Consider the following 23,936-nt stretch of genomic DNA (forward strand, 5'->3'; position numbering starts at 1 on the left):
TATTGCGTCCTGTATTGACTCAGTAAGGGACGGTGAATTTTATTGTTCAATACGGGACGGTCCTAGCCTGATGTTGTCATACTCATAATTCTAGTCAGAATATGAGTCTGATACCGCTCCGTTGGGCTGTGAGTATGGGGCGTGTTTCAACCGAACCCGGAAAAAAATGTCTCTTCACTTAATTGGATAGACCTACAACCAATCAGAGCAACGTAGTATGTTGTTTGTTGAAAACGAATTCAACCCAAGCGCTCTTTGGTGATGTGGTTGATTACATTACTGTTGATCATCTGTCCATCATCGTATAAAGCCCGCCCTGACAATTTGATTGGTCCGAACAGCTCTTGTTCGGACATAGTTTTTCCCCAACCGAGCGACCCCAGACCTAGCCTGGTCCTAACCAGACTCTCGTACATTTCATTTGTACAGAGAGTCTGGCCTCGCTCCATTGACAAGCGTGTAGGCGGGTACTCTGTTGAAGTTTAAAACTATTGGATCTGCCCAGAGCCACTCTGATCTGCCATAACCAATCGCTAGCGTTCGCCTGAGCCAATTCCTTCACCACTACTGTAACAGAGCTAGCTGCCATAGCTGGAAAATCAAACTGTTCCCGAACCCCGTGGGGAGGAGGGCCACAACATCATGGCCACCAACAAAACTCAGCAAAACTTGTTCTTGCTCCGATATTCGGCAGTGTTGCCACAACGGACCGAATGGCTTCGCTCGCATCTTTCTCCGCTGCCATTACGGAACTACAACACAAACTAGCGCACGACATCAACGTCATCGTTCTCAGCCACTCCCTCTGTTCGCTGATTTGCCGGTAGAAAATCTACCGGAGACATCTGACTTACGTACCTCATGGCCAGACCTAGTACAGAAGCAAAATATAAATTGAGCGGAAGTACGTAGGAGGGCAGAGCCAGGCTACCCCAGACCCAACTTCCCGACCAAATTTTTTTGTGGGCGGGTTAAGTTTGGCTGGCACCCAGGCTAGGACGGTCCCGTTATTTTACCAACAGGTGGCAGTGTTAGCTTACAAGGATGAGGCCTACCGACACTGTTTATAGGCTATACAGTATGTTGAGAGACTTCTTCAATAAAATATTGACAATATCCATTTGATGTCAAAGTTCTACATGAACCTAGGTTTTTGATTCCATAGTAATATTATGCAGGACCACGTATGCTGAATAGCAGTCCATTTATAGTGTTATTGGCTATGTGGATGAGCTTTATCTGCAAGCAAGTCATTCAGGTGTAAAGGGCCAAATGATTTGCATGCACTGACTGAGTTAGGGAGGTTAAATTGGTGGATTTAATCGAAGAAGCGGGAGGAAGGCGGTGGGAAATCAATTAACCAATTGGAAGTGGTGTTCTCTGCTACAAATAGACGTATCCAGTGAGTTGTTAGGAATACCGGTTGGAAAAAACGTTTTCTGACCGATCTTTTTCTTCTTTGTAGCTGTCCAACACGGACCGTACCGTCTTGGAACCAACAATGATGTTCTTCGCTTTAGTAATGGCTTGTGCGCTTTTGCAAAATGCGACGTCGCGCATGTTCAATGAATCGTAAGTACACTTTGCCTACTGCCATACCAAACATTTGAAATGTGTAATTCTGTGTCCTAGATAATGAGATGAGAAAACTACACTTTAATTTGTTGTGCACATATTGCCTACTTGACAACTCGGCTCCGTGCATGAGGCTAAAATGGGCGCACCTGCTTCACCCACCTGGTGGCTTGGTGTGTTAACACTCAATGCAGTCATGAAATCCATTAACTTGGGGACTCCTGCCGAGACGAGCCTAGATGAGTTGTATACTTTGGCAGCCAACTGATCCATGTCTTGTCCTCTGTAGCATCTACTTGGTGACGATGAGCTCCCAGGTGGTGGGTGGGAGCATGGAGACCCTGTGTGTCCATGTTCACAAGCCCACGGAGCCACTTTCACTCATGGTGACGCTACAGCTGGAGCAGGGACAGTTAGCCAGGCTACTGGAGACCATAGTCAACTGGGGCTTTCATTACTGTCTCGCATTCGAGGTATTTGTTTTAAGTTTTCCTCTTCTGTCTGTCCCCCTCCCTCTTGCTATATGGTTCAAGTGTAAAAACGTAGCTTGTTGACCTAAACTGTTCTGTAAATGTCAAGTTGTGTAGAACCACTGGCTCCAACAAGTACTGTAGCTAAGGTATAACCTTTTTATGTGCTAAGCCAAGTGCCCTCCATGCTTAACTAGATCTTCATGCATACATGGCTGTTTCTGGCTTTGGAGGTGTGAACTCCTTGGATTTGTTTTGATACCCAATGCTGAGATCTGTATTCCATGCCTTTTGCCTGCCAAAATGCCCATATCTAGATGTTTTTCAGGTACCCTCTGTGTTGCTTGACACTGTGGCCACCCTCGGTGTCTCTCTGACTGGATATAAGGACTCGATGAGCAAGGAGACAAAGATCCTCATTACACCCTCTAACTTCATCACCATCATCCAGACAGACAAGCCCATCTACAAACCTGGCCAGAAGGGTAGGTGGTTTTCCTGTTGGAGACCCTTCTGATGTGCTTCTCTCCCGCTTTGCTTGGCATGGAATACAAAATTGAGTTGACTTGCGAATGGCTAGTCTGTGCCATGCTTGCAGGTCTACAAACATTCCAAGCCTACTGGCTGGATGGCATTGTTCCTGTATGTGACATTTTCTGACCATTTTCCAGTTCAGTTCCGAGTCGTCTCTCTGACTTCCAGTTTTGGGACGTACAACCAGAAGGTGAGCTACCTCCTGAGACTGCTCCAAGTTTTTGTTCCTTAACTTCCTCCAGTAGCTCCATGATCAGTCAACTTTGCTTTACACTGTTTCTCTTTCCCCCCAGTATCAAACTGTGGAGATTCAGGTACGACTACTTGGTATTTGATGGACTAACCCCAGACATGAAAGCCGTATTCTGGAGATGCCCCTCCCCTCTGACGCTAAACACACTTTCTGCATTTCTGACGAATGCCCAGGATCCCAACTCCAACCGCATCGCTCAGTGGCTGGACCTTTCAACGGTCAGTGGCATGCTGGACCTCTCCCACGCCACCACAGCAGAGGCCCCTCTGGGCCGATACATCATCACCGTCTGGAACGAGAGGGGCAAGCAGACCTCCACTGGCTTCAACCTCAAAGAATATGGTCAGAATGGGCCCTACGTGTGTTCAATCCCCTGGTGATGGTTGGTTCTGCTCTAACACTGTCTCAATTCCAGTTCTTCCCAAGTTCGAGGTCACGGTGTCTCTGCCCAACATCACCATCCTGGACACTGAGGTCACACTGAGGGTGTGCGGAAAGTAAGTTCTAAAGAAACCTATGTCACGTGACTCCCTTAGACCAGTTTTCCATTGGTACTAAACTGTGTGTGCTGGTCCTCAGGTACACATATGGGAAGCCTGTCCTGGGCTCGTTGAGGGCTGAGGTCTGCAGGAAAGACTATTATAATTGGGGTCACCCAGACGGAGACTCCAGAATCTGCGGGAAGTATAACCTGGGTGTGACTGACCCAAGTGGCTGTGCAACACAAGTGGTGGACGTGACTCTGTTCAGACTGGACCAATATGGGTATCAGGATGTCTTTGAGGTGCAGGCGGAACTAGAGGAGAGTGGGACAGGTAAGGGGAGGAGACTGGGTCAGTGACGTGGCAAAGGGAGATGCTGACAATGTTGGAGCCTATTCATGGTGTGCAAATGGATGTCATCTTCCCTTGTCTGTCTTTCCACCAGGGGTTGTCACGAAGGGCAGTGGCAGTGCCGTGTTCACCAGCGTTATCAGAGATGTCACGTTTGAGGGTGTCCCCTCATACTTCAAACCTGGCATCCTTTTCCAGGGCAAGGTGACCGCTCGACCGTCAGCAGTAGTAGAACTATGCGGCACACTATCAATTTCACATTTTGAAATGGTCACTGCTCCAAGCTATGTATATTGTTAGATATGCGGTATTGGTTTCTAATGAAGAACTTGAAGCCGACAGCTTTGGTGTTGTGCTGCAGTCATGTGTCCTGTGATTTCCAGATCAAGGTGGTGGGCCCAGACCTCTCCCCCGCTGCTAACGAGTTGGTCTACCTGATCCTGAATGCAGATGGGCAGTCTGAGAACTGGACCCTTACCACAGACAGCAGTGGCATGGTCCCTTTCTCTCTGGTCACCACCACCACCTGGAAGAATGGTGTATCTCTGGAGGTCTGCCTTCCATCCTCCATTAAAAGGGTGACCTTGTTTAGCATGTGAGGGCTAAGTTCCACCCCTGGTTTTCTTGTGTTGTCTTCAGGCTCGCTCCAAGTTGGAAGCGTTTTCGTTTTCTGGACCGCAACGCATGCCAGGATGCACCTCGGCCTACCGCTACATCACAGCCTTCTACTCCAAGAGCAGGAGCTCTGTATCTCTCCAGTATACCAGCCAGAGCTTATCCTGTGACACTGACGCCGTCTTACTCGCCTCCTACACTGTCAAGGGGCAGGAACTCGATAAGGGCCAGAAGACTCTGGACTTCTTTTTTATGGTGAGATGCTAGATGTGAATGTAGTCTTGACATGGCTCCAACAAGGGAATGGTCTCAAACTGAAATTTAAGATGGGGTAACATGCTTTATGTAAGCAAGCAGAGCTACACTAGGTTACACTAGTCTGACCTGGATGGGGAGTGGTTGTTTGCACAGATTTCATTGGCAAAGCATAAACTTGGTCTGGTATTGTGTGTCCTGTAGGTGATGTCCAGAGGCAGTGTGGTGAGAAGTGGGCATCTCCCCGTGTCTGTTGTGAAGTCAGGTACAGTCAAGGAGTGTTGTCTTGTCACATCTACTGTAACTTTTCCTGTAGGTTGATCATACTTTCAACTGTCGCTAGAAAACCGAGGGACTTTGCGTGTGCCACTTGAGCATGTTGATGAGCTTGCCCCAGTGGCCCAAGTGGTTGTGTACGCAATCATGCCCAATGGAGTGATTGTGGCCGACAGCATGGACTTCCCTGTCGAGCTCTGCCTCAAGAACAAGGTATGCTTGTCTCCACCGCCTGTGTAGAACCCATCATGACTGTATGGTCCCCACTAGGGTTCAGTTTGACCAGTAAACTTTAGTTGTCAGATTGTACAGGATTCCACATGGATGTCTGATCAGACCCCAGACAGTAAATACTACTCTTGAAGCCCTTTGAACAGGAATGTGTAGGGAGGGGGGGGGGTACGCAGATGTGGTCAGCACAGCCAGAATTGTACATTAAGAGGGCTTCCTAATCTCAATCCTAACACTTTCCATACATGTATATTTGATCCCTTTGTTCATATGCCATGTGTTCCTGTGAATTGTTTATTCTGTGTGCAGGTGTCTCTGCAGTTCTCCTCGCTCCAGGCACTACCTGGAGGGACTGTGTCCCTGATGCTGAAGGCTCAGCCAGGCTCCCTCTGTTCCGTCAGGTCCATCGACCAGTCAGTCCTGCTGCTACAGCCTGGAGAGGAGCTCAGCAGCCAATCGGTACCCTGCCGCTCTTATCTGACCACATGCTCTGGAACCATCTTGACAAGTGCCTGCTCACTGCTCATATACTGCTTGCGTTTGATCGTTGCAGTGACCCTTTGTTTCTGTGTTGCAGTGACCCTTTGTTTCTGTGTATGCAGGTGTATAACCTACTACCGGTCTACAAGTTGTCAGACTACGATTACAATATCGAAGATCCTGAATCCAACCCATGCACACCTGTGGGACCATTGAACCCGCTTCCCATGCCAGTGGACAGACCATCTATGCCATTAGGCCGCCACTGGATTTTTAACAACAGGATCGATGTTTACAAAGTCTTCAGAGTAAGTGCCATCAAGGGATGGTATTTGTTTTCAAGCAAACATTTGATACCATGTTGCAATGACAGTACTATAATAGGTTAAAGTGGCTAATTTTTTTACAATTATCTTTTTTCAGGATATAGGTATGAAGATCATGACCAATTCGGATGTGCGGATGCCTTTTGACTGTACATCCTACCCTTACCCTGGTATGTTCATGCAGAATAATAATTTCAACCCTGCACATCACATTTAGGGATTCAGGTTTCATAAGTTAACCGTAAGCATTCTATGAACGGTGGGATTTTTCCCAGACATGTTGGGACTGACCATGAGCCCCAAACATTCTCTCCCAGTGTTAAATGCCCCCATCAGTGGTTCATCTGATGTCATCCGACAAGACACACTGCGAACATACTTCCCAGAGACCTGGATCTGGGACCTGGTGCCTGTTGGGTAAACCACCTGTCGATATGAGCATTCCATAGACGTGTTGTAGTTTTGGCATAAAGAACAGCGTCAATTACAATGCTTGGACCAACCTTGAATTGTGACATGTTGAACGTGTCAACTACTCTTGAGGTGCTGTTAGATTCTTCAGACTAACCCAGCATGTTCTCTCCCTCCAGAGACTCTGGCGCCATGACAGTTGAGAAGACCGTCCCTGACACCATTACCACATGGGCTTCTGGAGCTTTCTGCACGTCCCCTGGGGGTCTGGGTCTGGCGCCCAGTACGACCCTCACAGCCTTCCAGCCTTTCTTCGTCAGCCTCACCCTACCGTTTTCAGTCATCCGCGGCGAGGTGTTTGCCCTCCGGGCCACCGTCTTCAACTACCTCTCCACGTGCATCATGGTAAATGAGGAGCTCCTTGTCTTGCGGCAGCTTGAAGGAGGCAGGGCTCGATTATACTGGTGCCACAAACGACTGGTTCCATGTATTGAGGATGACGTGTCCTGTCTTTGCTCCTCAGGTGAAGGTGACCGTGTCACAATCAGACCAGTTCAGCATCGCATCCTGTGTTGGCTGCCAGTACCAGCTGTGTCTGTGTGCCAATGAGAGCAGAACTTTCCAGTGGCTCATCACCCCCACCGCTCTAGGTGAGGAGGGGGGGGGGGAATATGAGCTTTGTAGGCACTCAATCATGCAAGACTTGACCCTTGATGGTGTTTCTGACTGTAGGGGAGGTGAGTGTGAAGGTGAGTGCAGAGGCCATAAATACCATTGTTCGCTGTGGCAAAGGCCTGCCCACTGTTCCCAAGATGGGCCGCATTGACACGGTGGTCCAGACATTCTTGGTGGAGGTGAGTTGGTGCGTTAATGTTGTGGGTTCAAGCTCATATGACCTCGGATGTTAAGATTAATGTCTACCTGTAGGCTGAGGGGATCCTTGAGACTGTCAGCTACAACGCTCTCCTCTGCCCTGCAGGTGAGCCTGCTACTAACACTGGTCTAATATCAACACGGGTGGCTTGCACATGTTGACGCTTCTAATGGGTAATGCTCTTGTCCACTTGCTGTCTCCAGCGGGTCCAGTAGAGGAGACGATCTCTCTGCGGCTGCCGACTGAGTTTGTGATTGGATCAGCCAAGGCCTCGCTCTCTGTCCTGGGTAAGAACCTCAGTACTGTACCCTTCAGCACTGCTGCCACTTGGCAGTATCGGTCGCAATTTAATTGGCTCCAATAAAGACCACCTGGCGCCTCCTCCCAGGTGACCTGATGGGCAGAGCCTTGAGGAATGTGGGCAGCCTGCTGGCCATGCCCTCTGGTTGTGGAGAGCAGAACATGCTTCAGTTTGCCCCCAACGTCTACATCCTGGAGTACCTGCAGAGCACCTATCAACTGACCACTGAGATCGGGGACAAGGCTGTCGTCTTCCTGAAGGGTGGTCAGTCAGAGGCACAAGCCGGTGGGAAGGCTTGAATGACTTGCTTTCAGTGGTGACGTGTTTTCACCTGTTGGGTTTGAATTCTCTTTATTCAGGTTATCAGAATGAGCTCAACTACAGACATACTGATGGATCGTACAGCGCCTTTGGCCAGAGTGATGAGTCTGGCAACACCTGGTGGGTCTGCTCGGTCAATATATGCTGTCTGAGCAAAATGAATCCCATTTCCCAACTGGCTGTACCACATGTTTGGCTGGCTGCCCCCATCTGAGTTTCGTTTGTGGCCACAGGTTGACCACCTTCGTAATGAAGTCTTTTGGAGGGGCGCACCGTTTCATTTTTATTGACCCTGTCCACATCACCATGGCGAAGTCCTGGTTGGCCGGTCTGCAGCAGCCTAATGGCTGCATCACCTCTGTGGGGAAGCTCTTCCACAATGACATGCAGGTAAAGGCAGAAGGAGCAGGTTGACTATTCACTACCTAGCCCTGATTTGTACAGTTAATGTCATGACCTGACAAACATTGTCACCAAAAGCTTTAATCCTTCGACCAGATGAGGGTCATCTAGGACTCCTTTCCACCCTGAAGGTGGACACTGCATGCAATCAAACATTTAACCCCACATAGCTGGCCACATTGATTTTTCAGGGGGTGCATTTTCTGTTGGGATAAATGTTTACATTTTCTAATTAAATCGATTTTTAGGTAGTCAGTTGTATGTTCTATCATGGTTTGTTCTCTACTGATTGATAAAAAATAAAATAAAAATTAAGATCTACTTTTGGCATGTTTTTTGGAAGCATAAATACATTTACTACCCTTTGCACCCCCAGTTTTAAAACCTAGAATCGCCTATGCCTGGCCATGTTTTGCCAGACCTGAGAACCAGTGGCTGCACTGAAACAAAGCAGTTCTGTCGTAGCCCTGTTGGCTAACTGTTTCCGTTTGTCTTGTGACTTTCAGGGAGGCGTGAGTGACGACGTGTCCCTGACTGCCTACGTCACTGCAGCTCTGCTGGAGCTGGGCCATGACCCCACTGTAGGTGGAAACGACTGTCCAGTATTGCTGTAGCCTGCCTGTAATCACACCCCTTAGCCTGACTGCCTGTGTGTCCCCAGGACCCCATGGTGGTGACCTGTCTGGGCTGCTTATGGACTGCGATGGCCAACCCAGTGGCTAACCTCTACACTGTAGCCCTGCTCTCCTACACCTTCACCCTGGCAGGAGACCAGGACACACGGAGCATGCTGATCACCCACCTGGACCAGGATGCCCAGATCACAGGTACCTGGCTAGACTGGTCTGGCTGGTTGGTGCCCATGGGTTAGGACCATGGAACAACTAGTGACGATTCAGAGGGGCCCTGATAAGCAAAGGTTGGGTCGTGTGAACTGTTCTGATGCTGAGAACGCGCCCTCCACAGATGGTGCTCGTCACTGGGAGGGAACGGCCACTCCTGAGACTGGCCTGAACTCCATTGCCGTGGAGATGACCTCGTATGTGTTGCTCGCGCTTCTCTCCGGACCGGTAATGGAAGGTTTCGGGCTGGACTACGCATCCAGCATCGTCCGCTGGCTGGTCAGGCAACAAGACCTCAATGGAGGCTTCTCTTCTACACAAGTAGGGATGCCTACATTCCACTTAAACTAATTTAAGACAAACTCGTATACTGTAACATTGTCTATTGACCTTTTTCACCAGGACACAGTGGTGGCACTGCAGGCCCTGGCAAAATACGGTGCTGCCACCTACAGTCCAGGAGGTGCTACTACAGTGGTGGTGACCTCTGGTGGCTGGAGGCAGGACTTCAGGGTGGACCAGCAGAACCGCCTGCTGTACCAGGAACAGCCACTAGAGCAGGTTCCTGGAGAGTACCAGATCAGGGCTGAAGGGGAGAGCTGTGTGTTTGTCCAGGTCAGACTGTACCCCCCCCCCCCCCCCTAATTAACATCCCTGACCTTACTGCAGTTGTCTAACCTCCAACCTGTTCCAGATCGCTCTGCATTACAACACCCCCCCTCATCCAGACGTCTCTGCCTTTGCTGTGACAGTTGAGGTGGTCGATAGGTGTGAACCCAAACCCTCCCTCATCTTGGTGGTTAAAGTCAGGTACTGGCCCTCTTAGACCAAGCGAACTGGAGTAACATCCTTAAAGTTAGTTAAAGCAGGACTTACATGTGACTTCTATTGTTTTTTGTAGGTACAGTGGTCACCGGGATGAGACCAACATGGTTATTATTGACGTCAAACTTCTTTCCGGCTTCATCCTAGACAAGACCTCAGTGAACCCTGTTGAGTTCAGACGTTTGTGTTCACTTGAAGTGGTTCGATACCGCTACACTACCATACTACTGTAACTTCATATTGTGTTTCAGATGAAGACTTCAAAGCGTGTTGATGAAAAGGATGGACATGTGATCATCTATGTAGAACAGGTAGGTGACAAACCCTAGGCTGAACTGGAACTACTGGTCCAGTCATCTACAAACACAGCTGTAAAAATGACACTACTTTCAAATGGGTGCATTGCCAGTATTGATTGAATTGCAGTCTAATGCAAGGCTTTGTTTTCCAGCTGAAGCGAATGGAGACCATGTCCTACACGCTCGTCATGGTGGAAGACTTCCCTGTCAAGAACCTCCAACCTGCTGTGGTCAAAGTCTACGACTATTACCAGAAAAGTATGAATGTGCACCACATGCACACAATGGGGGTATAATGTGCTCTTTGCTCAATTTCCATGCATCTTTCCTCAGGTGATGAGGCGGTTAGTGAGTACAGCTCTACCTGTGCAGAGTAAGTTGATCATCTCTGCTTCACAGCAGTTCCTGCCCCCCACTGTGTACATAACTTTGCCTTTTGATTACTTTTTACTGGAGATTGTTATTGAAATGGGACAGGATGTCTCACTGTAGCAACAAGCATTTTGAGGTGTCCATGTGCAACTACTGACCCAGTTATTTCCACAGGCGATATGTAAAATGATGGACATCTGCATTACATTTCCTGTATCTGACCAATAAAAGCTTTTACAAAATCTGCTCTACTGTGTTGTCTTTAGCTACACCCACTTATTTTTTTTGGTTGAAAACTTGTTTCAATATAATTTGTCTCGTTGGTCATTTTTTGCTTCAGTTTGATGCTGCTGGGCTGGCAGCTTAATTCAAAGAACTCTCACTTTACAAAGGAATTGAAGAGGGACTCGATGGGTGAAACCGTGACATCTTTCTGCCACTCGTGTGAGGGTGTGCTGATTACTATTTCGTTTGGGCTCATGGTCACTCACTGAAGTTTCAAGCTACAGATCGCAGTGGGCAGACAACTTGTGGACGGTAGAGTACATGAGGGCTTTCCGTTACTACACTTGCAGAGGGCATGGATTACATAAAGCCAGTGGGTCCATTGTTAAATTAAAATTGACATGAATCTACACCCGATGAGCATTTCTATACTGCGCATTTTCCTCAACAGCATGAACTTGGAATCATAAGAGCAGATGGCCATCACTGAGTATCGCTTTGACATTTACGTTTAGTCATTTAGCAGATGCTCTTCTCCAGAGCGACTTACAGCAAGTACAGGAACATTCCCCTAGCGGCAAGTAGGGTAAAGTGCCTTGCCCAAGGACACGTCATTTTGCATGGCCGGGAATCGAACCAGCAACCTTAACATTAATCGCCCTATTTCCTAACCGCCCCTCCCATACGGGATTGTACATTGAGCATTTATCATTACGCACAAAGTTGACACTTCTAAAAGCGTAAACTACATATTTTTGTTAATTCCAAGGGAGCCGATAACACTTCAGGGGTCGGCTTGTGACAGAGGTCGTTGACGGTGCTCTGCAAGGAATTTAAGTCACCAGTATTCAATCACCAAAATTAACACATTGTAGTTGCAAAATTTAGCCAGGCAGGACCTTACTCGGCCGTACTCTTCTCCGTCTGCCACTCATTTCTGGCAGACTCGCTTTACAGGCGGGCTTGAGCCAAAGGTAGTTGTTATTGGCCGGCATTTTTAAAAGACACGCGCCTTAAGTCTACGTAACCAGGGTAACAATGACGTTGAGTGATGGTGACAGACAGCTTGCCTGGTATTCTGATACGACTGTCTCGTGAAACTATTGGTTTTATTATTTCTCATATAATTCCAAGCATGTGGACGTAATGTAAGCAGAGTAGGGTGAGCACGAAAATACGGGACATATTGCGTCCTGTATTGACTCAGCAAGGGACGGTGAATTTTATTGATCAATACAGGACGGGTGGCAACCCTAAGCATTAATGTATATTTTTAGGAACATCTGAACTTGACTTTAGAGCTGGGAGAGCTATAAAACACAGTGTACTGGCAATTGACGCTATTTGCTCTGCCTAGTTCAGCAAATGGTCGACCCCTGGTCACAGTTTTCGAGAGTCAAAAGAAGTTTTCGAGAGGTCACCGATTTCGGTACGACACCTGGGTGGTGCGAGGAGCTAGAGCCTGCTGCGCCCTCAGCCAGCCACATGGCTGTGCGAGTCTGCTTGACTTTGGTTTTCTTTCGTCGTGTTTCCGCTTGATTCACCACCATTTCCGCCCTGGCCCGCGGGAGTGTAAACATGGCCGACTGCTACATCAACTAGTATTGTAATGTGTTGTGCTCGTTTACACTCATCGATGCACACAGTTTTCACATTTGTGATTTGAATTCAAATTCATATATCACCTCTTAGGAAGAGGTACGATCACGCCGTTTTCTCGTGGGCTGAAGGTCAGTTATGTTTATTTTCCAAGCGTTCAATAAGCTATGTAGCTAGTTTAGACTCTAGGCAGCTAGCGCCGTTACAGTAACGTCGTCGTTAGCTAGCTTAACCTGCTGCTGCTTCGTCTACTATTGTATTAGCGCTATTGATCTGAACTCCACAATTCGACAATACCCTTTAACTAACTTATCTTCTGAATAAGGTATGCATATAAATGTGCGAATCTGGATCCCAGTTGCTTGCTACCACCTGTCTTATTGACAGTCTCACTGACAAACAAGTGCATGTAGCCTACAGTCATCGGTTGGTAGCTACCTTAACACTGCACTAGCTAACACCACTAGTTAGCTAGAGCTAGTTAGCTCAGCTGTGTAGTGTAGACTGACCGTTGATACTAATCATGGAGATACTTGTATTTAAGTATAATACAATATTCACCGGGATTTAGATATTGATAATGATTGAGTATATTGACGACTCGCATATGTCTTAGTCATTGGTAGTGATAAGTTCGATGAGTACAGTGTTTTCACGTGTCTTTTGTGCCAGGTGAAGAAGTATCGTCACCATGGGGCGACGTTCGACCTCCTCCACCAAGAGTGGAAAGTTCATGAACCCCACGGACCAAGCCAGTAAGTAACTTATGCACACCATAACACGCAAAAAAAAGAAAATACACCACACCATGGACCCTGTATTAAAACGTCTAGGGATGGCCTTCCATGTTTATGTCACCAGACAGATGCAATCATAGTCCCTGTGATGAAAGCAACATCATGCTATTAGTGATTTTTCTTTGACTTGACTGGTTCTTTTTGAGTTCATATGTTGTGGTGCTCCTCTGATCACGGTGTCTGTCCTCACTCCCCTATAGGGAAGGAGGCCAGGAAGAGGGAGCTGAAAAAGGTATGGTGCTGACTGACTCATGTCTGTGCCAGTATTCACAATAGTTCAACCTATTTGAACGTGCATGATGGTCTTGAAACCCCACAGTAGAGATGTCTGGTCACTATTCCATTGTAACCGTGGCTTCTGTCTGGTTCCCAGAACAAGAAGCAGAGGATGATGGTAAGGGCTGCCGTTCTGAAGATGAAGGACCCCAGACAGATCATCAAGGACATGGAGAAGCTGGATGAAATGGGTGAGGAGTGAGCATGTCTCTTTCCCCCTCCCTCTTTCTCTCTCTTCCCCTCCCTCTCCCTCTCCCTCTCCCTCTCTCTCTCTCTCTCTCTCTCTCTCTCTCTCTCTCTCTCTCTCTCTCTCTCTCTCTCTCTCTCTCTCTCTCCCCCCTCCACATTTCTCTCTCTCACTCCCACCCACACACTCTTACTCCCCCCCCCCTCTCTCTCTCACTCCGACCCACACACTCTTACTCTCTCCCCCCCCCTCTCTCTCACTCCCACTCACACACTCTTACTCACTCTCTCCCCCCATGCTTGTCCTCCTCCCAGAGTTCAACCCGGTGCAGCAGCAGCCCCTGCTGAACGAGAAGGTCCTGAGGGACAAGAGGAAGAAGCTGCGGGAGACCTTCGAACGCATCGTCCGCCTGTACGAGCGGGAGAACCCCGAGACCTACAAGGAGCTCCGCAAGCTGGAGCTGGACTATGAGACCAAACGCGGCCAGCTGTCGCTCTACTTCGACTCTGTCAAGGTGTGTTTGTGTCGCAGTGCTGCGAGCACACCTTTTCCAGAGACATTCTCCCTCACGTCCTTTCATTCTCAGTATTCCGTCCAGTTTTTTCTCCCGTCGTTCTATTGGCCTGAGGTAGAGGGTGTACTGTGAGCGGTGTCCCCCTCTACATCTCGGTCACCCCCCCCTCTCTCCGTCCCTCTCCTCCCTTGACGTTTCATTGCTTCCCTTTCCACCGTGTGCGTGGCAGAACGCAGAGCTGGTGGAGGTGGACAGTATCCCACTGCCGGAGATGCCCCACGCCCCCTCCAGCATCCTGATCCAGGACATCCCTCTGCCTGGCGCTCAGCCGCCCTCCATCCTGAAGAAGGGTACCCCTTTCAGGTGGGCACCAACCAGCCCCCGCTGCCCTCTTAGAGGCAGGACTGTTGTAAAAAGGGGACAACACAGATTCTTTTTTTCGTTGCACCCTGCTAATACTTACTTCTCCTTGTCCTCCTTCTTCTCCCGGTCTTTCCTTTCTCAATGGCCTCTCCTTTTGGACAACCCCCACTTCTCTCTCTCTCTCTCTCTCCCTTTCTGTCCATCAGTAAGGGCCCCTTCTCGTCGTCCTCGGCCCCCATGTCCGCGGCAGTGGCTGGGGTGCCCCGTCTGCCTCCCGGGAGGAAGCCCCCGGGCCCCCCTCCCGGCCCCCCACCCCCGCAGGTCCTGGCCCTGTACGGCTCCCGCAGGCCCCAGCACTACGCCACGGACACGGGTAACACATGCATGAAGCACACATGCATACAGTACACGCATATACACACACACAAACAGTACTTGCACACATACAAACACACAGTAGATTGTAATAGTGCCATACCAGCCTGCTGACAGTTCTCCCCCTCTCTCTCTCTCCAATCCCCCCCTCTCTGTCTCCCGCTCACTTTCAACAGACATGCCCGGCCCGGACGGCGGTACCGCCATGGACTCCCTGATGGGCGGCGGGGAGAGGGACAGCGGGAGCGAGAGCGACGGAGACGACGGGGAGGACGACGACAGCGAGTCGGACGACGACAGCGACGGCGAGCGGGACGAGGGGACCGACGGCGACAGGAGGATGATGGTGGACCGGAAGGATGAGGACAGGGGGAGAGAGGACGACAGGGGCGATCGGCATGCGGGTGAGAGCCAGGGCTTTGGGAAGGTGGCGTCGTACGACGTCGACTAGACATTGGCGGAGATGGGTGAGGTGGTTTGTGCGTCGTTGACCTGTGCTCCTGGTCTTTGGCAGGTCGCAGCGTGCGGTTTGCGGACATGCCGCCTGCGGCGCCCAGCAGAGAGAGGAAGAAGAAGAGGGTGGTGAAGAAGACCAAGGCCATCACCCCACTGCAGGCCATGATGTTACGGATGGCAGGTACTGGAGCTCTTCTTCTATGGTTTCACTTGAAGGTGTTTTGCATGCGGCAGATTATGTGTACCTCATTTGTCTTCCATTTTCTCACTCACCCCTTCCTTGCGTGTCTTCAGGGCAGTCCATCCCTGAAGAAGAGGGCGAGGAAGAGGAGGTGGAGGAAGAGTACACCGACGAATCGGACAACTCCGACATCGAGGACCGGGGGCCGCCGGGAGACAACCAATCTCATCTTATGCCCAATCAGCGCATGCCACCACCCTCTGGACCAATGGGAGCGCAGCAAGGGCCCCCACACATGCAGGGTCCTCCACTCACAGGCCCTCCGCCCCTGGGGCCTCCCCCGGCTCCTCCAATGAGGCCCCCGGGCCCACCCTCTGGTCCCCCTCCAGGCCCTCCCCCAGGTGATTGAGCTTCTGTCATTTTCGGTAGAACTGGACTGAATTTAGTAGATAGGGGCTTGTATTATACCTGGTTACATGAGTGAATCTAATATGTCTGACAGCACATGCATGGGTGTAGTTCAAATCTAAATGTAGTTCATCCCTCATCAGGTGCCCCCCCTTTCCTGAGGCCCCCCGGTATGCCTGGAGGTCTGAGAGGGCCCATGCCACGCCTCCTGCCTCCCGGACCCCCACCAGGCCGGCCCCCCGGCCCTCCCCCAGGCCCCCCTCCTGGTCTCCCTCCGGGCCCCCCACCCAGGGGCCCCCCACCCAGACTACCACCTCCAGCACCTCCAGGTTTGTGTGTGTGTGTGTGGACACGCGTTTTACTGTTCGTATTTTCACCCCTGGACATCCTATGCGGAATACTTGCAGATGTGTATGCTATGCTAACACAGACCTAGCAGCAGCCTTGCAGATGTGTATGTTATGCTAACACAGACCTAGCAGCAGCCTTGCAGATGTGTATTCTAACACAGACCTAGCAGCAGCCTTGCAGATGTGTATGCTATGCTAACACAGACCTAGCAGCAGCCTTGCAGATGTGTATGCTATGCTAACACAGACCTAGCAGCAGCCTTGCAGATGTGTATGCTATGCTAACACAGACCTAGCAGCAGCCTTGCAGATGTGTATGCTATGCTAACACAGACCTAGCAGCAGCCGGACACCCCCCCGGAGCAAACAGTATTAACATAGTTTCAGACATCCACGCATCACACATCATGACATGCAGCTTATGTGAAACCCCTGCTGTCGATAAACATGGGTCTTCTTGGCATCAAAATACAGACAGAGCAAAGCAAGATGTGTGATTTTCCATTCCAGGTATTTTTTTTAACGTTTCAACGCACCCACCCAAGACGTTTTGATATTTGAGTTAGACCTGACCTACTGTCTCTCTCTCCGTTTGCTCTGTCACTCTTTTCTTGTGGCTCATTGTTTTTCTAACTCTGATTTCCTCTCCTTGCTGTAGGTATGCCCCCTCCTCCTCCACGGTCCGGCCCCCTCCGGCCCATGGCCCCGCCCCTCTCCCTCTTCCCCCCGCCGCTTAACGCCAACGTCCTCAGTGCCCCTCCAAGCATAGTCCAGCGACAGAAAGGCTCTGCCTCCAACCCAGAGGGCTCCCAGACCTCCATGCTGCCCCCGCCACCCATGTCCATGCGCCCCGGGGGGGTCATGCAGATGCCCCCTCCCCCAGGAACCACAGGGCCTCCTGGGGGGGGCAACCCTGGTGGGCCAAACCCACCGGGACACCACCACCAGCCCACCATCGAGAAGCGGGCCAACATCACCTCGGTCTCGGCCGGAGGTGTGGGCCTGGCTCCGGGTACGGGGCCCGGCAGCGCCACCATCTCCGCCAAGCCGCAGATCATAAACCCCAAGACGGAGGTCACCCGCTTCGTGCCCACGGCGCTGCGCGTGCGTAGGGATAAGGGTGGCATGGCGCACGGGGCGGCCCAGGGGCCGATGGAGAAGGGAGGGAGGAGGGGAGAGGATAGCCATGCTGGCGGAGGAGGGCAGGGCCAGAAACAGCAAGCCATGGCTGCTCCTCTGGGCCTGGTGCATCATGGCCAGATGGGGGCTGTGGTTCAGTCCAATATGAAGACCAAGGACCAGGTGTACGAGGCCTTCATGAGGGAGATGGAGGGCCTGCTCTGACACTGAGGAGGAAAAGGGGGTGAGAGGAGGTGGGGGTGAAACTTCCAGTGTCTCGTCAGTAATACATCTGATTGCTAGTGATTTTAATCGGGCAGGTACTGAATGATACTCTGAAGCTGAAAGAAAAGCAGGAGGAGTCCAGAACAGTTTTGTTTAATTATTTGCAGCAGATGTGAAATTGTCAACCAAATGTACATGATTTGGCCCTATCTTTGTGAAAAAGCATGTTTTTTTATATGACTGTCTATAGGTTTATTTTATTGTGACCTGAGGAACCATGGTAATTGAAGTGGAAACTTTGGTCCGGTGTTTGTAGTACAACTAAATAAATACTTAAACTCCATGATAACACTCCTCCTGTCTTATTTGTTTTGGTGTTGGCATGAGTATCAGTGAAATAGAGGATGGATGGATCAGTCAGCAACAACAAATCAAGAATCTGACTTTAGTAGGCAGCAAATAAACAATACAAGGACATAAGTGCTGTGCTGAAACTAGCCATTTCTATTTGCAATGTAGACTATTTAATAATAAAATCATGTTATGAAAGACAGTATCTTGTTAGATATTTCATCAGAAGTTCATCACACCACAGAATGTGTTGTTAACTACCCATCCAAATGAAGAAAAAAAACACTGACAAGTATGTTAGATTAGGCTTTGAAATCGTGAAAAAATCAGCAGTCTTCTCTGCTTGATACTCCGCCCCCTCGAATTTATTGAATTTAGCAACAGCAGCAACAACTGGCTAAATCAATTGCAGATATCAGAACTGACCGCTTAATTAGTTTGTCTTTGCATCGTACCAGGTGAGTCACAGAATGCAGGTTATATAAACCGTCTGTGATCTGGTGGCTGTGACGTAGATAGGTTGGGTTTTGCCCCGCCTATACAAAACCTGAGCTGAAAACTGGTGAGAAACTGTTCAACGGTCTAACTCCACATTTCAGTGCCAACGTTTTCGCGCTTTGCACATGCTTTCAGCAACTCATTTCACACGTATATAATGTACTGAGAAGCAAATCATGGAATTTGCTTTACTGCATCTTTAAGATTTAAATGTCCATGTTGGCATGTATGTTGGTGGGATTGTAGAGGGTTTTAAAATTTGACAAACCAAAAATATTCCACTAGGTTTAAAGAGGGGTAAACTGAACAGTGTATTAAATATTGTGCACACATGATGGAATTGCAGTTTTGTGACTATGGGTTAAATCAGAGCAAGAATGGTCAAAGTTAATGAAATTAAATTGATATTTAATAACATTGCAGGATGTTGCAAGGAATTGAATCAATTCCAAATTAAACATGTTACAAAGTGAAGGCTTTAAATCGTACCCCATGACACCCAGCCTTACAGGATCCTGCATGTCTGCACAACGCGGTTTGAGCCAAGAACTGACAACACATGACCCTGACTAAAATAACTAAAGAGGAAATCAATGAATATATCGAAATAACTACAAAAACTGTAGGAAACTTTATTAACAGATTCGCTAATGACTTCTGGCGGAAGGCAGACTCAAAAGAACTAATCGTTTTTGGAGGGAGGATTCAGTTCATTTCGTTCAAACATTCGTTGAAAAAGAACGAATCGTTCGCAAACCACCCATCAGCATCAGGTCATGTCCTCCAGCTGCTTCTTCAGTTTTAGGATTTCTTCCTCAATTTCACCCGGCGTACTCAAAGACGAGTCATCTGCAGCAGTCTTAGGGACTTTACAGTAGTCGTGGTCAGAGAGCACTTCCATTCCACCCTCGTCCTTCACCTCCTTGTCCATCTGATTTGTGCAGTTCTGGAGCACTGGTCTTTCTTTTCTTTCCGAAACACCCGCACGTTGACGGACTTGATAGCCATTCCACTCGAACAACACAGGCAATGCTCCCTTTCTGAGACGACGACGAAGTCCCTTCGGAGATTCGGACTTGTCTTCCGGTAGAAAATGCTTGCTACACACCCTGGACCGATTGGTGACGGTGAAGTTATCTCTTCGAATGTTTACCTCCCACTGTGCCCTAAGCTCAACATCAGCTGGAAAGCAGTGAAAGCTCACGGTGAAGTACTTAGCCGATGTAGAGCAAAAAGGAACAGCGCAAATCTCCGCAGATCTGACCGCCCTCTTCAATAATTTAAAGGTGCCTTTTTTCATTATAAACTTGTAGCCAGTTAGGCTAGCTCTCTACAGTAGCTGGCTGGCTAACCTCGCTAAAAGACACCGAGGAGGTAATCAAAAACACTATATACAAAAACGAACGGTAAATAATATTAACTACATGTACTAGTTGTGAAAATCAAATGAGCTATTTTAAGGATCAAAGCACTGTACGGTGCGCACCAAGGCAAGACAACTTGAGAGCAATTGTAGCGCTGCATGTGCCTGGAAGTAAACAGACGGGCGTTTCATAAAACGGATAAACGTCACACTACATTGCGGAAGTATAGATTTATTTTTTACTTTTTAATTTAGTATTCAATAGCAAAAAAAGTACAGAACATTGTCATGGCAAAATAAGTATTACAAAAAATATACGTACTTTAAAAAAGCAAAGTAGCAGCAAATAACTTATATTGACTCTTTGGTAGCAGTAGCAAGTAAAGAAGTTGTGGCGGAGACGTGACGTCAAACATGGACGTCTATTCCGAGTGCAGACTAGACAACAAGTTTGGACCAACCAGCATGACTGAAGAGGCAGAAAGAAATGACTGGAAGGTTCGAGTAATAATAATTATAACGATCATATCAATGTCGCGTGGATAAGGGCAACATGTAGGAAGGAATTAAATCAATGTTGCTAAATCTGTGCTTCTATTTCTTATGTTCTATGTCTCTGTTGAATAAAAAGACAATCAATACTTAAGATATACCAAAATGTGAAATGACAAAGCTGAACATATATTCCAGATATAATCAATGCTTCAGATAAAATAAGTAATGATAATGTTGAACATGTATTCCAAATGTATGATTATGCACCAATATGTGACTGTGTGAAAGTGAGGAAAAGGGCCATGCTCAGGAGAATGTGTCGTTTTGGGAGAAGAAGAATGCAATGAGTCAGGAGACTGACAAGGGGGGTGCACAGGGTGATGTGATTTGCTGCAGAGAATGTGGAGGTCCGGGCCGGTGAGAGCTACTGTACGGGGGGGGGGGGGAGCGAGATGACCACACCATGACCGCACTAGCGGTTACTGGGCCTCACAACTCTTGAGAATTAACACCAGGTGATAAGGAGATACATTTGGCCACATGACTCTGTGGGTCTAGAGAAATGACTAAATGTAATGTAGAGGAGGAGACAGAACCGGTTTCCGGCAGTGGAGGATGTATTCTTTTGCCCCTTGGACATCACCTGACCTCTGGGTCTGCCCCCTGAGACATCACCAGACCCTTGGACTACCCACCTTAACTGCCCAAACACTCCTTCAAAATCTAATAGGAAGAGGACATCCTTGCCCCATCATCTGGTGGCCAATCACCTGACAAACACCTCCCTTCCAGGAGGGGTACAAGGCCTGTGAGCCCTGCACAGCTCAGGCAGAATTGGACTGGGCAGAACTCTCCCTAAAGACTTCTGTCAAGACTGTTCTCACTCCAGGCCTTTGTCTTCTCTGCTGTACGAAGTGAGACTGGTAACATTGACTGGTATCACCGATCTAGATTGAGACACCATGGTGTATTGTATTCATTGTTTGATTTGCATCATTTCTTATTAAACTATAAGGAACTTGGTCTGGCAAGCTCTTCTTTTCAGCTCACGTTTCTACAAGCTCTTTTCCTGTCTGGCCCCCCAGTGGAAATATTTTTTACTGTGGCTTGCTTTTCTACAGGTACACTTGCACTTATAGCGATTCATGTTGTTTAATTGTAACTTGTTTAACTACATGCTCTTATGGTTCTTCCCTTTGGCACTTATTTTGGTTGTTCACAATATGTGCTTCATGTTTTGGCTACCCGCAATGTTTTTGGGGCTATCTTGTTGTTATTATCAGTGACCTATGCACTTTGTAAAGCTCTGTCTTGGAAGTAGCTTTGGATAAAAGCGTCTGCTAAATGAATAAATGTAAATGAGGAGAAGCCCTCAGGAGATCAAGCATCTAGACAACAGTGCTTCACAATTCCTTATATACACAACTGTAGAACAACCCATCCGATCATCTTGACCTTTATCAGCATATGACCAATGCAACAGTTAGTTACACAATGAGGAGTGAGGCCCATCAAGTAGAGACTCGACTCGAGAAACTCCATATTTTTGCATATGAGAGGTGGGGGGGCAGGGTGACACCCAGCCTGACAGGATCATGCATGCACAATGTGCACACTACGGTTCAAGGATTGATCCGTTCTAATTTCGTTCAATTTAAAGATTCGTTCAAAAATAACAAATCGTACCCATCCAAATTCAAATGAAAAAAAACTGACAAGTATGTTAAATTAGGCTTTGAAATTGTGAAAATCAGCAGTCTTCTCTGCTTGATACTGGGGGGGCGTGTCACCTGAAGGAGCTCTGCCCTCACTGAACAGCTCCGCCCTCTCAAATTCATTGAATTTAGCAACAACTAGCTAAATCAATTGCAGATATCAGAACAGACATAGCTGCAGTCTCTGAGTTATGTATTAATTATATGTTAATTTATGAGTTAATTACTTTTTCTTTGCATCGTACCAGCTGAGTGACAGAATGCAGATTATATAAACCGTCTGTGATCTGATGTATATAGGTGGCTGTGACGTAGATAGGTTGGGTTTTGCCCCGCCTATACAAAACCTGAGCTGAAAACGGGTGAGAAACTGTTCAACGGTCTAACTCCACATTTCAGTGCCAAAGTATTTGCGCATTGCACATGCTTTCAGCAAATTTCACACGTATATAATGTAAAGCAAATCATGGAATTTGCTTTACAGCATCTTTAAGATTTTAAATTTCCATGTTGGCACCTATGTTGGTGGAATTGTAGAGGGTTTTAACATTTGACAAACCAAAACTATTCCCCTAGGTTTATAGAGGGGTAAACTGAACAGTGTATTATATATTAAATATGCTGGAATTGCAGTTTTGTGACTATGGGTTAAATCAGAGCAAGAATGGTCAAAGTAAATGAAATGAAATTGATATTTAATAACATTGCAAAGGAATTGAATCAATTCCAAATTAAACATGTTACAAAGTGAAGGCTTTAAATCGACACCCAGCCTTACAGGATCCTGCATGTACAAGGTCTGCACAATACGGTTTGAGCCAAGAACTGACAACACATGATCCTGACTAAAATATCTTAAGAGGAAATCAATTAATATATCGAAGGAACTAAAAGAACTACAAAAACTGTAGGAAACTTTCTCAACAACAGATTCGCTAACGACTTCTGGCGGAAGGCAGACTCAAAGAACTAATCGTTTTTGGAGGGAGGATTCAGTTCATTTCGTTCAAACATTCGTTGAAAAAGAACGAATCGTTCGCAAACCACCCATCAGCATCAGGTCATGTCCTCCAGCTGCTTCTTCAGTTTTAGGATTTCTTCCTCAATTTCACCCCGCGTAGACACCGCTAAAATACACCGAGGTGATTATCAAAATGATCAAATACACTACATACAAAAACGAACCGTAAATACTATTAACGATATGTACAAAGCTAGCTGTGAAAAGCTAATGAGCTATTTTAAGGATAAAAAGCACTGTACGGTAGGTACCAAGGCAAAGACAACTGTAGAGTAGAGTAACCGCAGCACTGCCTGGAAGTAAACAGACGGGCGGATGATAAAAGGATGTACGTCCCACCACTACATTGCGTGAGTAGAGAAATTATTTGATTTTTATTCAACAGAAGAAATAGTACAGAAAATTGTCAGAGTGCAAAATAAGTAAGACAAAAAAACAAAACAAACAAATAAAAAAAAATCAAAGTAGCAGTAGCAACCACATATATATGTCTATGGTAGCAACCAGAGCCATAGAAAAAGAGAGTTGCGACACTTCCATAGACTCCCATTGTTATCGAGGAATGCGGAAGTAAAGCGTGTCACATGCGACCTGTAGTTCCAAACATTGCATTTTCCACCGTTCAACCCCATTCATTTTCAGTGTCTCCGAAGCAAGTTAGCTGGTAAATTGATGAAAATCCTTCATTTTTTCATATTTTTACCACCACATATCAATTGTTATTAGTAGTATTTCATATAGCTAGCTTTAGATAAAGTTTATCGTAAGATTATAGCTTGTTTGATTCGAAACGCAGTTAGAACTAGACTGTAGGGGGGTGTTCCATCAACGTCGATTAAGGAAAAGCTAGACTTATCTCGCCAAGTCTCACTTACTTTAGCGAGAGTTCCGTTCCATTAAGGTGGCTTATTTGAGTTCTAGCT

At 47.6% G+C, this 23,936-nt stretch overlaps 2 protein-coding genes across 3 annotated transcripts; both read left to right on the plus strand.

The window, feature by feature from the left end:
- Nucleotides 1-1,431: 1,431 nt before the first annotated feature.
- LOC134038332 (alpha-2-macroglobulin-like protein 1) lies at nucleotides 1,432-10,725 on the plus strand. The gene is made up of 35 exons (XM_062483769.1): nucleotides 1,432-1,572; nucleotides 1,865-2,048; nucleotides 2,374-2,530; nucleotides 2,717-2,769; nucleotides 2,873-2,893; nucleotides 3,006-3,174; nucleotides 3,248-3,329; nucleotides 3,412-3,647; nucleotides 3,760-3,869; nucleotides 4,049-4,216; nucleotides 4,305-4,535; nucleotides 4,740-4,800; nucleotides 4,855-5,024; nucleotides 5,352-5,501; nucleotides 5,645-5,830; nucleotides 5,946-6,018; nucleotides 6,124-6,265; nucleotides 6,439-6,664; nucleotides 6,783-6,909; nucleotides 6,992-7,113; nucleotides 7,187-7,238; nucleotides 7,337-7,420; nucleotides 7,522-7,698; nucleotides 7,794-7,875; nucleotides 7,989-8,145; nucleotides 8,664-8,738; nucleotides 8,819-8,984; nucleotides 9,124-9,320; nucleotides 9,402-9,614; nucleotides 9,694-9,809; nucleotides 9,901-9,991; nucleotides 10,076-10,135; nucleotides 10,276-10,381; nucleotides 10,457-10,496; nucleotides 10,670-10,725. The coding sequence occupies exons 1-35, from the start codon at nucleotides 1,502-1,504 to the stop codon at nucleotides 10,683-10,685; spliced, it is 4,371 nt and encodes a 1,456-aa protein (XP_062339753.1). The 5' UTR covers nucleotides 1,432-1,501; the 3' UTR covers nucleotides 10,686-10,725.
- Nucleotides 10,726-12,199: 1,474 nt separating this feature from the next.
- LOC134014978 (WW domain-binding protein 11) lies at nucleotides 12,200-17,967 on the plus strand. 2 transcript variants are annotated; one of them, XM_062454216.1, is made up of 12 exons: nucleotides 12,200-12,450; nucleotides 12,992-13,074; nucleotides 13,317-13,348; nucleotides 13,490-13,583; nucleotides 13,894-14,093; nucleotides 14,323-14,456; nucleotides 14,663-14,829; nucleotides 15,008-15,235; nucleotides 15,346-15,468; nucleotides 15,582-15,869; nucleotides 16,020-16,205; nucleotides 16,885-17,966. In XM_062454216.1, the coding sequence occupies exons 2-12, from the start codon at nucleotides 13,011-13,013 to the stop codon at nucleotides 17,568-17,570; spliced, it is 2,202 nt and encodes a 733-aa protein (XP_062310200.1). In that variant the 5' UTR covers nucleotides 12,200-12,450; nucleotides 12,992-13,010; the 3' UTR covers nucleotides 17,571-17,966. The 2 variants fall into 2 exon arrangements, with proteins under 2 accessions (XP_062310200.1, XP_062310209.1); XM_062454225.1 differs by lacking the exon at nucleotides 12,200-12,450 and adding an exon at nucleotides 12,482-12,644 and having other exon boundaries at nucleotides 16,885-17,967.
- The last annotated feature ends 5,969 nt before the right edge of the window (nucleotides 17,968-23,936 follow it).

Source organism: Osmerus eperlanus, chromosome 2 (genome assembly GCF_963692335.1).
Source record: "Osmerus eperlanus chromosome 2, fOsmEpe2.1, whole genome shotgun sequence".
NCBI classification, from domain to species: Eukaryota; Metazoa; Chordata; class Actinopteri; order Osmeriformes; family Osmeridae; genus Osmerus; species Osmerus eperlanus.